At 45.1% G+C, this 12,023-nt stretch overlaps 3 protein-coding genes across 5 annotated transcripts in view; 1 reads left to right on the top strand and 2 right to left on the bottom strand.

The window, feature by feature from the left end:
- Positions 1-12,023, top strand: part of LOC107262974 (nephrin) — a 217,882-nt gene that overhangs the window by 44,605 nt on the left and 161,254 nt on the right. The window contains exon 1 of one of the 3 annotated variants that reach the window (XM_015729736.2): positions 10,894-11,383. The exons of the other annotated variants lie outside the window; for them this stretch is intronic. The gene's annotated coding sequence lies outside the window, so the exon portion shown is untranslated. Of the gene's footprint in view, positions 1-10,893; positions 11,384-12,023 lie in introns of those variants that run through there. 3 annotated transcript variants of the gene reach the window in all.
- On the bottom strand, positions 4,146-6,857 carry LOC107262976 (glucose dehydrogenase [FAD, quinone]). The gene is made up of 9 exons (XM_015729738.2): positions 6,754-6,857; positions 6,439-6,649; positions 6,228-6,356; positions 5,960-6,156; positions 5,794-5,888; positions 5,422-5,686; positions 4,886-5,357; positions 4,450-4,820; positions 4,146-4,381 (listed from the first exon to the last, which is right to left on the bottom strand). Exons 1-9 carry the CDS (start codon positions 6,754-6,756, stop codon positions 4,295-4,297), a joined length of 1,830 nt encoding a protein of 609 aa, XP_015585224.1. The 5' UTR covers positions 6,757-6,857; the 3' UTR covers positions 4,146-4,294.
- Positions 7,230-12,023, bottom strand: part of LOC107262975 (glucose dehydrogenase [FAD, quinone]) — a 9,623-nt gene continuing 4,829 nt past the window's right edge. The window contains exons 3-9 of the mRNA XM_025080147.1: positions 10,341-10,469; positions 10,059-10,255; positions 9,419-9,778; positions 8,666-9,134; positions 8,182-8,552; positions 8,015-8,109; positions 7,230-7,831 (exon numbers count right to left, since the gene is read on the bottom strand). Coding sequence (XP_024935915.1) covers positions 7,744-7,831; positions 8,015-8,109; positions 8,182-8,552; positions 8,666-9,134; positions 9,419-9,778; positions 10,059-10,255; positions 10,341-10,469 — 1,709 coding nt within the window. The 3' untranslated portion in view covers positions 7,230-7,743. The remainder of the gene's footprint in view (positions 7,832-8,014; positions 8,110-8,181; positions 8,553-8,665; positions 9,135-9,418; positions 9,779-10,058; positions 10,256-10,340; positions 10,470-12,023) is intronic.

A 12,023-nucleotide genomic window follows, 5' to 3' on the forward strand; every position in this document is an offset into this window, starting at 1 on the left:
AAAAAAAAAAAAAAAAAAAAAAAAAAAAAAAAAAAAAAAAAAGTACGCGCGCGTTACCCGCGTGCAAATGCTCTTGTTTGTCGAAGCTCCTTCCTAACAATAAAGTAATGAAAAAATTTTATTTCACGTTCGCGAGTGTCTTTTCTTTTTCAAGTGCCATCTACTTACGGGCATTCAATGTCAAAGAGACCCCTCCCCAGACCCACGTATTATATCCGTACTTCGAACGCGGGTTGTAAATAATAAATTTTTTCTTGATAAATAATAATTTTCGATATTTCCTAAAATCAATGTCATCGTGGGAAAGTGGAAACGTTCATTAGTAAAATCACGTGGGTTTGGTATCTTGGGGAATTCATCGTAATGAAAGGGGGGCGGGTTGGTGACGTCAGAGGGGTACGCGATTCAGATCGCACGTGAAATATTAATTAGCGCGAGCGTCGGCATCTGCAGCGACGCTATTGATATTTTCACGAGCTGAAATCGTTCTAGCACATTACTGCATATCAAATGACTTGACAATTAGCTTTTACGGTCACGCGAGAATCGGAGCGATCTTATCGCACGTATCGTGATCCGATAAGAACAGATCTTGAATGTGTCGAGTATTGAGTTATCAATGTCGTGAAATCAATGACGTAGTAATAAAATATATCAATTAACGATGACCGAAAGCTTATAACTTTTAGGAAGCTTTTTAATTTAAACTGATAATCTTATCAGTCTCGATCCTACACTGGACGATGTTTCCCTAGGGATTTCGGAATGGCACTCTTATCAAGGGATGATAGCGGTATGATGCTAGTTGGACGATAACGTCGCTGATTGATATAACCGATTGATTGGTGAAGCTTGTTTCGGCTGTGATATGGTTGCGTCAGTGACGTCATCGAAAGGCTTGGGGAGTGGTCGTCATCAATGTATATAGTCCGAGACAACATCGACGTAATTACCGACCGTAATGATGCACGGGTTAATTGGCTGCTTGCGAATTGGATTTCGATAATCTCTCAAGGGACTGTACTCTGTCTCGGTATCCGGGCAAGAACTGTGCAGTCTGATTGCTTTGCTCATTTTTTAGACCAAGTATCAAGTTCATAACGTTCCAGATGTCTAGCGAGCAGCCCAGTCGATCAGCTGTACGATATATATATATATGTTTTTTTTTGTTATTTCCTTGTGATTTTTCTATAATATGTAATTTTGCATGTATATATGTATATATTTGTATGCTAGCAATCGTTTGTATACAGTTATTGATAAATTTTTGTCAAATTTCTTAAATATTTGTCAGCCACTATTTGTCTGCAGATCCCGTGCTAGGATGATTTTTTTGCGAAATTTTTTCAAAACAATTGTCTAGTAGCAATTTATATACAGGGTGTTGACTGATGTCGCCCATCAAATTCGACCACCCTTATTCGATGGATGCACCCTCAGGCCGTTCCCATGTAAGAGAGTGATGCAATTGATTGCCCTTTATTACAGCATCCCTTGCGTATATTACATCAATATGTACCGGGCGTGTTGATATTTTTCATTGTTGTTCTCTCTCTCTCTCTCCCCCTCTCTCCCTCGCTCTCTCAGTTGGCGTTCATGACGTACCGATGCTATCGTCATCCCCTATTTCATTCCCGTCGAATTCACCCACATTCCCTCGGGCACTGAGTTTACACGCGTTTATCCTGTAATCAGTGTTCCCGTTCAATCTGCCCACCCCGTATACACATTAGTGACCCTTCTCCCCCTCGTATAGCAATGCACGTCGCCATTTACCAAACGACGTATTTCAAATTCCGACTTTATATCTCAATAACGAAGCGTCGCACGTAAATTAGATTCTCAAAGTCCGATTATATCCTACAGGCAATTTCACCCTGACACGACGTATGTCTCGCGGATTTAAACCGTCCATCGTGCACTGGACGTTTTATTCGCGCGCAGAAACAAATTGACGATATTGTTTTTCCTTTTTTTTTTTTCTTTTTTTCTTTCCCTTAGACACGTGTTGCATGCCCAAAGCCGTCTGTCACAATGACAATTTATACGTCATCGTAGAAAAATTTTGCTTCTGCATTTATTATTTTCTCGATCTCTTTGAAAACTTCGAAATTAGACGCATTGTGGAATCGGACCATTTGATCCTGACGGTGTCGACCGGCGAGTGGCGAATCGTGCAGAAGTTGAATTCCCCCCTTTGCCTCCCCACCACCCCTCACCGGTCATCCTCCCACCAGAAGCGACCTCAGCTAGTTTTCCGACCGGACAAGTCCAAGAAAAATAAGAGCAAGAAGAAGCCATCGGGAAGCAAAAGGGCGAGAAGGAGAACCGAGATGGTGTAGGGTGAAAAAAAAAAGTTTTGCCAAGCTGCGCGACTAAGTTAGATAACGTCGCGGCTTTTCCGAGGGACGTTCAGGCATTATTCTTTTTTTTTTTTTTTTTATTCTTTCTCGACTTCCCCCAAAAGTTTTAGCATCCCCGTACCAGAGTACGCCTTCCAAACAGTCCGGGACACGTTCCCGTCGTTTCATCCCCTGCGCCATTTGGATACAACAAAATATTTTCACCCAAGAGAGGAAACAAAGTTTCCACCAAAGCTTTCGCCCATCGCACACCGATTTCCGGCGAATCCTCAAGACCACCCTCCATCGGAGCGACAGCGAAGGACCGACTTGGATTTGTTATCGTGTAAACGTCCCGTACGGTTGGCAGCCTTGTGATACACGGCGTCCCGTGAGCCTTTGTCCAACTGTTTTCTGCGAATTTTCAGCACGTTCGTACATTGTCGGTGACACGTGTTTTTTTTTTTTTTTTTTTTTTTTTTTTTTTTTTTTTTTTTTTTTTTTTTTTTTTTTTTCAATGCCAATTGCATAAGAGACTCCCACGTGTTCCACGCGGTGACGTCTGAACAGAGAATAACCAGAGGGCACCTCTGGCAAGATTCGGAAGGCTGGTGGCTTTTAGTTTTGCAATGGCGATTAGCCGGAAAGCCGAGCTTAGAGAGGGAGACGCTATGAATTACATTTGGAACTTTCGAGAAGCGTTTAAAGTTGCACCCTTAAGGTTTCTAGGTTCTGCCTGCCCACACTTTCATGAATTTATTTCACGACTACGCGCTGGAGGAGAGAGGAGGATAGAGAGGGCGAGCATGAGAGAGAGAGAGAGAGAGAGAGAGAGAGAGAGAGAAAGGATACACTCATGAAATTCAAAACGGTCCTTACCTTCCAGTTATATACAAAGTCCAGGATGTTCGATGTATTATTTATAATTTGTTTATCTCATCATCCGCATAGACTTTTTACGAGAGGGTCTTGGCATTGACTGTATGTCCACTGTATGTTCACCTACGCATATGCAATATCCATAAGAAAGACGGTAGAGTCAGGGCTGGTGGGACGAACTTTTAAGGAAAATCAAGTCCTCGCACGAGGCCAGATATTCGATACGTACAACGTCTACTCGCCGCTTGGTTCTCAACCTGTTGCGCCGCCGTTGCTTGTCTCTCGTCCCGAGCATCCTTTGGCGCCGCAATATTCTACACTGTGCTTTATCGCGATAAGCGTTGCTACTAATAATCGCCGACTACAGTCCTTCCTCAGTTTGTGCTACTTCGTTTCTTCTTCTCTTCTTTTCTTCTTCTCTTCTTTTATACTGTTTCGACTATACGTGCGACTTTGATTTACACGGCTTTCTCCTGGAACTTAACCCACGCATAAATCAAGGGACGACCCTGCATATGGCAGCTCGTAAATCGTGCTTTCATTATTTCAAGATGGCGGCTGCGCAGGAGACACTTGACTCGAGATGCTCGGGTTCTTGTTTTCATTTTAATAATTGAGACGAGAATATTATAAGTGGTCTCTTTGTACATATTGCGCCATTCTCTCTCTCTCTCTCTCTCTCTCTCTCTCTCTCTCTCTCTCTCTCTCTCTCTCTCTCTCTCTCTGTCTCTCTATTTGATTCTAATCTCTTCTGCCGTTTCCCTGGCAAATACTACAAGGAGATTCAATATTTTACCAACAGAAACCGTTTCTTGTGATTTAACTGGCACTCCGTCGTGCAATTGCGTCTTTTCATATTATTATCGTGTTATGTTATTACGTTGTGTCTTATGCAATTTCAGGTAAGGTTATAAAATCGCACAATTTCACAGTATCATTGAGTTTATTGATTTATTTGCGTTTGACAATGTATAAGAGTAATTATTAATTATTTAATATATGGCACTCTGGAATACCTTCAATATATATTTTCCTTTCTTCTCGGCACGAATTCGAATATTGAATTAAAATTATTACAATTTATTCCATTTTCCTTTAACAAAATCTGCTGCTCGTTCCCCGATCATCGTTATCGCTCCAGCGGGATTCCCCGATACGACCTTAACGATATAGATCGTGTTAGGTATACTAAAAGTTGAATACATCAGACCTACTGCCGTAAACTTACAATCGGCATTACGGATGCGTCTGCCACTCTGATTCCATCCAGTCCATGAACCTTCAGCTCTGGATCCACGACGGACGTAGGGTCTGACCTAGGACCCATTTTGCAGGAGCCGACCTGATGATTCTCAGTGCGGGTGTCCTGATGAACGGCGCAGGACCAGTAGGCATTGCTAGGGAACACGTGCTGAGCACACTCCGCACGTGGTGCGGTGGCCAAGGTCAGATTGTGCTTTCTCATGACTGTGGAATTGGCCAGGTCCAGGAGCACGTTCAGTCCTTCGACGACGACCTTGACGTCCAATGGATCCTCCAGGTCGTTGCTCCAGATGTGTGGGTCATCCAAGGGGTCCTTACTCGCCAGCGTCAGACGACCTGGAACCGGGACCATTTAAAGTACCGAGAAGACAAGGTCATACGAAATCTCTGAAACGTCTTACCTCTGCTACGGGTATGAAGATTCACGGCTGTAAACCTGACCGTCCTCTGATCGTTCCCTAAAGAGAGAAGATCAGACGTGCCAATGTTATTTTTGCACGCAGCCTGATACCCTGCGAAGAATATCTGCAGGTCAGGATCATCCGGCTTGGTGTAGCTAGATGCCAAGATGCCCGTCACTTGGGCCAGGCCAGTCGACGACATGGGGCCTGTCCGATTGCGGAGGTACTGATCTGCCGAATGAACGTTCAGATCATCGTACTCTTTCTCATCTAGCACAAAGTCCAGGCCGTAGGACACGTGGTTCTGAAGGTTTTCACCTACTCCTGGCAGCTCCTGGACTACCTCGATACCCATCGACCTCAGCTGATCCTCGGGACCTATTCCCGAGAGCAGCAAGAGCTGTGGGGACTTTACAGTTCCTGCCGAGACGATTACTTCTCGGCTGACCTTGACGCTTCTTGGTTCTCCGTTCTTGAAAAATTGCACGGTCGTCTCTTTTTCACGGATAAGGAAGAAAATGAATTGTCCCACCTACCAAGAGATACTCAACGCCAACTGCCCGCTTTTTCTCGAATAGAATTTTCGTGGCCGTTGCATAAAGCGCTGTGTGCAAGTTGGTACGGTTTTTGTGCGGCCGCAAAAAGGCGGCAGCACTGCTGACCCTGACTCCGTCCTTGCTGTTCGTCTGTGCAACAGTGAATCCTGTGATCTTGTCGCCGACCAGGTCTTCCGTCACGCCGTACCCTTTCTCTTCGGCAGCGGCCAGGATGTCCCAGGCGAAGCTGGGTTGCCATGGGAACCTAGTGGATGTACAAGGATAAAGTTGGTTACGTACGAAAGAAGGGAAACAAAATGGGAAATTAACAAAAAAAGACGATTAGTAAAAACCAATCGGCATATCAAGGACCTTTCCACTGGCATTGGTCCTCCGGTAGCGTGATGTGTATTGCCCACTCGATTTATCTCACGGTTGTCTTCGGATTTTAGAAAGTAGGGCATTACCTAACAGCACAGACAATAAACTTGGTGTAATGCTCCCTTTCTTGTGGCGTTTAAATAATTTCTTTGTTTACTTCCTCCCAGGACCAGCCTGTATTTCCCATAGCCACCCATCTTTCGTAGTCCTTGGAATTTCCTCGGTGATAGGCCATCCCGTGATGGACCGAAGTCCCACCTAAATTTTTACCTCTTGGCCAGTAGCAACTGCCATTACGTGCCAGACAGGCAAAGGACTCGTTTCTTGTATAGAATTGCCAATCGATATCGGTTTCTGTCAAGCGAATATCCAGTGTGACGTAATAGTCGGATAATTATAATAATAATTATGCCTAGTTCAATTACTGATGTAGGCTTGAAGGTTGCTAGGTATATCAGCACCACTAGGTTCATCAGGACCTGCCTCAAGAAGAAGGACCCTCCACTCCGGTACCTCACCGAGCCTCCCAGCGACGACAGCTCCGGCAGATCCGCCTAAGTACGAATTTCGTTATAGAAAGAAAAAAAGGACCTTAAGATATACAGACATAATGTAGATATAATTTGATGTCCTTACTCCCAATCACGACGAAATCGTAAGAATCGTCAGGATTCGTCACAGGATCAATACGACCGCAAGAGTCACCAATTTTTGGATCAACTTCGATCAGAGCATTGAGGAGTGTCAGAAAAAGTAGATACTGACTGCCGTGACATATATCTGTAAGCCGAGGTCCTCCGACGAAAGGATCAGGACACATGGGTAGATTCGAGAAATATAGACTCGACTGCAGTCGTGGATAGAGAATAAAGTAAATTAACGTTTTTGTAATCGGGACGAATTGAAAGTAGCGAAGAAAAATGTTCTAAATAAAAATTCAAGAAAACCCACCATGTCTTTCTTCAATTTTTCAATTTTATCTTTTTAATCGATATTTCACTGCTCAGCTACTGCGCATCGACGCTCGATGTCCCACTTGGCTTCTTTCACTCTGCCTATTGGGTTTTCACCATTCGGGCCTTTATAGTCTCGCTAACATCGAAAACCATGAATAATTCTTACCTTCTTCGAAGCGGAAATGAAGCCGCACGGAAATTAAGTGTCGTGTACGCTGATATCCTTGACTATAGACTGATAACTATTATCGTTAGTCGGTGACAGTTGGCACCTCGTAAATTTCAGCGATTTGCAACATCCGTCCACCTTCCTCGTTCTGATTGACTTACAAATTTAGCGAATTATCGCCCCCTTGCAGTCGCACCTCATTAGAAGCAGGAGGTTAGAAAAGCGTCGATTTCCTTATCGCAGTGCAACTATTACTAAAGTGCAGATTACTGACAGGTTTGCAACATTGACAAGACTACCACTTCCAGTTTTCAACTAGACTTTATTTTTAATAGAAGCCACACACGAAGTGCAAGCGGCAAGTTATTTTCATTTACTTTTGATTATCATTACGCACCGGAAGTACGTGTTAACGTAAAATATAATATTTTTTGGCATCTCTGCGTCGCCGCTTTTTCATCGCATGACTCTTAACTTGCAAATAGTAGCGTGACATTTTTTTTTGGGTAACGGCATAGGTTAAATTTTCTGTAAAAAATTTTGGGAAAAAAGGCTCTTGGGAGTCTAAGTGGAGTAAGGGTTAGTTACTTGAACATGCTCTAAGGTATCAAGAGTGGTGCCAGAGGAATCGCAAAGATAAAATTTACAATTACGACGATACCTCTTTTCATAATTGGCACAAGAATTCAGAAAAACCTGCGATCTGGTTACGTTCAACCGGAAGTTCCTGCAGTATACGCCATCCGCATCTCAGTCAGGACGTAGATCAAATTCCAGTGTCAGTTTGAGGGTGGCTGATCCATGTGGCTATCAGGATCAAAATAGCCAGGATCCTAACCTCAGTACAAATCGTCGTAGTTTGCGGAATATCTCATCAAGCAGGCAATACGGTTCGCAGGGGAAGCTGAAGAAGATTTAACATTTTGCGGTGACTAAAGTAACGACTTGTGCGCTTGTGTGGCTGCGTGCAATTTTCGATTCTTCCTTAGGCATGAGTTTGGGAAAGGAGCAAGCTTGGCGGATAACGTTAATGAAGCTGATGAAGCTCGGCCGTGTCCCTAATAATGCTAGTTTGCTTGCTCTCTACCGTTGAGTTTCCGCTGCGTCCCAGTCTTCCTTTATGAAGTCAGCAGCTCTTTCGGCGATCATCGTGGCCGGTGCTGCAGTGTTGCCCGATATGACCTGCGGCGATTCGAGAAATAAATCAGACGGCTCTTGAGCTCACGAAATTAATTGTCAAGGTAAAGGACTTACCTTAGGCATGATCGAGGTATCGGCAACGCGAAGATTTTTTATTCCATGGACCTGCAAGCGATTATTGACGACAGCCAGGGGATCGGACCTTGGGCCCATTTTGCAGGATCCGGCTTGATGATTTTCAGGATCGGTGTTCTGACGTATGGCGCATGTCCAGTAGGCGTCAGTTAGAAAAGCGTGCTCGGAACAAGCGGGCAGCGGCTGGTTCAACAGCGTGAGGTTGTACTTGGCAAGTGCGCTGGTATTGGCCAGGGACAATGCGATCTGAATACCTTCGACCAAGATGGCAGAGTCGCGGGCGTTGCTCAGGTAGTTACCCCAGATCACCGGCTTGTCCAAGGGGTTGTTGCTGGCGAGTTTGAGAGTACCTGGAACCAGCATCCCATCCCGTATAAGGCTCCCTTCCAGACTGCGCTACCGTCAGGTACGTCTGTGCACGTTAAGCTACTGGGTCTAAGTACTGAAGTCGCGCAGATCGTACCTCTGCTGAGTGGTTTGATGTTGGTAGGCGAGGCACTGACTCTGCGGAACCCACTGCCCTTAACTGCACCAATATCACCAGTCGCCGAGCATCCTGCCGTATAGCCACCGAAGAACATTTGAATATCCGGATCATCCTTTGTGGTTAATGAAGATGGAAGGAGCGCAGTGACCTGCGAGAGTCCCGTGGAGGACATGGGGCCCTGCTGGAAGCCTAAATACGTTACGAGAGCAGGCCAGTCCAGGTCGTTGACGTTAGGCTGGTTCGTGGACCAGGATACGGTGTAGGAGACATGATTTTGAAGATTCTGGCCAACCCCGGGTAGATCCTTGACGACGTGGGGGACATTGACGGCCTGGAGATCTTTCTTTGGTCCAATTCCAGAGAGAAGAAGAAGCTGCGGGGAGTTCACGGCGCCGCCGGAAACCACCACCTCCTTCGAAGCTTTAACCGTGTGTTGTTGGCCATCCTGAAATTATTCGATTCGTCAGGGCATTTTTTACCAAAACTTTTTTTTTTTTTTTTCCCTTCCACATCAGTCATTTCCCATGACAGGTATTCTTTTTAAGGGAGAATGACGTTTCCTGACAAATCCGATTGAGCCCGGATCGTCCGGTTTTTTAAGTTTACATCTACCGACGGATAACTCGTTCTCTTAAATTCAGTCGTCAGCCGAATCGGACAGCTGGACCAAGAGCGAAAGATGCAAGAGGCATCTCGCGCCCTGTTTGGTACCTAGTACCTACTGCGTACCTGGATGAACTTCACTCCGACGGCCGTTTTATCCTTGATCAGGATCTTGGTAACAGTGGCGTTGAGTGCGATGTGAAGATTCTTACGATTTCTGAATGGTCTCAGGAAAGCGGCAGCGCTGCTAACTCTGACTCCATTCTTCGAATTCGTCTGCGCGACGCTGAACCCAGCGCGCTGCTCGCCATTGAGGTCTTCGGAGATCGGATATCCTTTCTCGGCTCCCGCCTTCAGGATCTCCCAGGCCATTTGCGGCTGATGGGGGAACCTCTCGACAGGGAAGAGTCCACTAGAGCCGTGATATTTGCTTCCGACTCGCGAAATCTCACTGTTGTTCTCGGATTTAAGGAAGAACGGAAGTACCTGGTTCAAGACAACAGTTATTCCGTGAAATTCCAACCGGCAATCTTGTAGCGGGTGGAGTATTGGGAATTCTCTAGGATCTCTGGTTCCACCGAGACCAGTTGAGAATTTTGAACTTGGAAATTCTCCAGCATCCAACGAGATGCTCTCTATTCTTGGAAATTCTATACCGCTTCGGTACTTTCGGGAATTCGAGATCTTTCCTCGTCTAATTTCATGCGTTACGATCACCGAGTTTAGGATTCCTCGAATGGTTAGTCAAAATAATAAAATTAGATACCTCATCCCAGCTCCAGCCCTCGTTCCCTAGTGCCGCCCAGCCGTCGTAATCCTTGGGGTTTCCACGCGAGTACATCATACCGTGATGGACGCTACAGCCGCCCAGATTCTTACCACGTGGCCACCTGCAGGAACCATTATTCGACAAACAGGCATTTTTCTCCCCCGTGGTGGTATGATTCCAATCGATTTTAGATCCTGTTTAAAAAAAGTCACCTATAGATCAGAGAGTTCAGATCCAGTAGTAAATTACTTAACGGATGGGAGATGAAATAAAACTTGCCTAGGAACGAAGCCACCATGCTGGGGACTTCGGCGCCTGGTGGTTCATCCGGACCAGCCTCCAGGAGTAAAACATTCCATTCTGGGACTTCGCTCAGTCTAGACGCTACTACAGCGCCCGCTGAACCGCCTGTAGAAGAAAAAAGAAAAAAAGAAAATCGTTTCTCCTTCAACCGTGAGTCAACTGACGTCCGTGCGAATAATCTACGTTGTTACATTTTCACATTGCCAGTTCACTTGGGAATCGTATTCGTTTGAAGTAATAGAAGACTTTCTGATATCGCATTAACCGCATAGGAAAAAAAAAGGAGAAAACGGACAAAGAAAAATTTCCAAAATTCATATTCACTCGGCTTTCACGATATTCTACAAAGCGTGACGACCTAGTAGCGGCAGGTGTGAGCACATCGTGAAACGTACGTAAATTGTTTTTTTTTTTTTTTTTTTTTTTTTAACTAACATTGTCCTCGTTCCGATTGTAACTAGGATTATTTTCGATGAGTCTCCCGTATTCATCCATTGTAGTTAAACACGGGCAGGTAAGCGCTGGGGCATTGCGTAATATTAATCCGTGGATGAAAGTGAGAAAAAAAAGCACAAAACAGGAAAATAATTAGAGGTCCCATCTCGTCCAGGACCGCGTCACGGGGGTGTGACCCCCCTGTCCCCCGGCGGGGGTGACAGCAGCCTGGCGATGGGCTCGTATTCGTACGAGCGTAAAAATAAGCTGCGTTCATGAATTAGTCGACGAGTCGCTCGGCCGTGATGACGAAATTACAGGGACGAGTATTTAATGAAGCGTCATTACCCCTTTACTCGTTGGCTCGCGACAGAAACGCATCTATAGTACCTTTTTATCAGACCAACCGAATACGCCAGATATTTCTACCATTATACGAAATAATAATAACACTCTTGTATAATTACCGAAGCCACGCGTAACAGAGTTATGAATACAGCTGCTAGCTGTCAGTCCATCATTTTCAATGCAACCGACGGAAGGTTATATTTCTGCTCGGTGAGTTTGCTGCAGTCATCGTCAAGGTAGGTTCGATTGATTTTGCATTATTTTTTTCCCTTTTTTATCCTACCCCCCCCCCTCCCCTTTTTTTATTCTAATTTACCTTCAGCTTCGATTATCGATGATTATTAGACTTTATGGAATTGCAGCGTTCCGCCATCCGTGCGGATCGCTCGACAGTTTTGACGAATGCACCGATTAAAGTGCATCGCGCAGTCATTCTTGCATTTCAAGATCGACTGGCAGCTACCGGGGAGAGACTATATGCATAACCGTACTTCGCATTAGCCGACATTTCCGTACCGTGAGAATGGAGGGACGAGAGAAAAAAAATTACAGAGAGAATAAAAAAGGGAATAAAGGAATGGACCAATCGGTCGATTTCCGTTCTGGGAATTCGTATTTTTTTTTTCTGTTTTTTTTTTTTTTTTTTTTTTTTTTTTTTTTTCTAGGAATCTTCAGGCTAGCCGCGTTTCTACGTGTCGCGAGCGAGCAGTGAAAACGTGACGTGACGAATGTGAAAAAAAAACTGCGCCGCGTTGCGTTTGCATAATTGCATTGTCCAAGCTGCAGTTAGTTAAAGTTGCTCGACGATGGTCCATTTCCTCTCGTTCGTCCACTTCGATACCAGCTTCCATTGTCTCCCCCCCCCCCCCCCCCCCC

Source organism: Cephus cinctus, unplaced genomic scaffold, assembly GCF_000341935.2.
Source record: "Cephus cinctus unplaced genomic scaffold, Ccin1 Ccin1_scaffold0129, whole genome shotgun sequence".
Lineage (NCBI taxonomy): Eukaryota > Metazoa > Arthropoda > Insecta > Hymenoptera > Cephidae > Cephus > Cephus cinctus.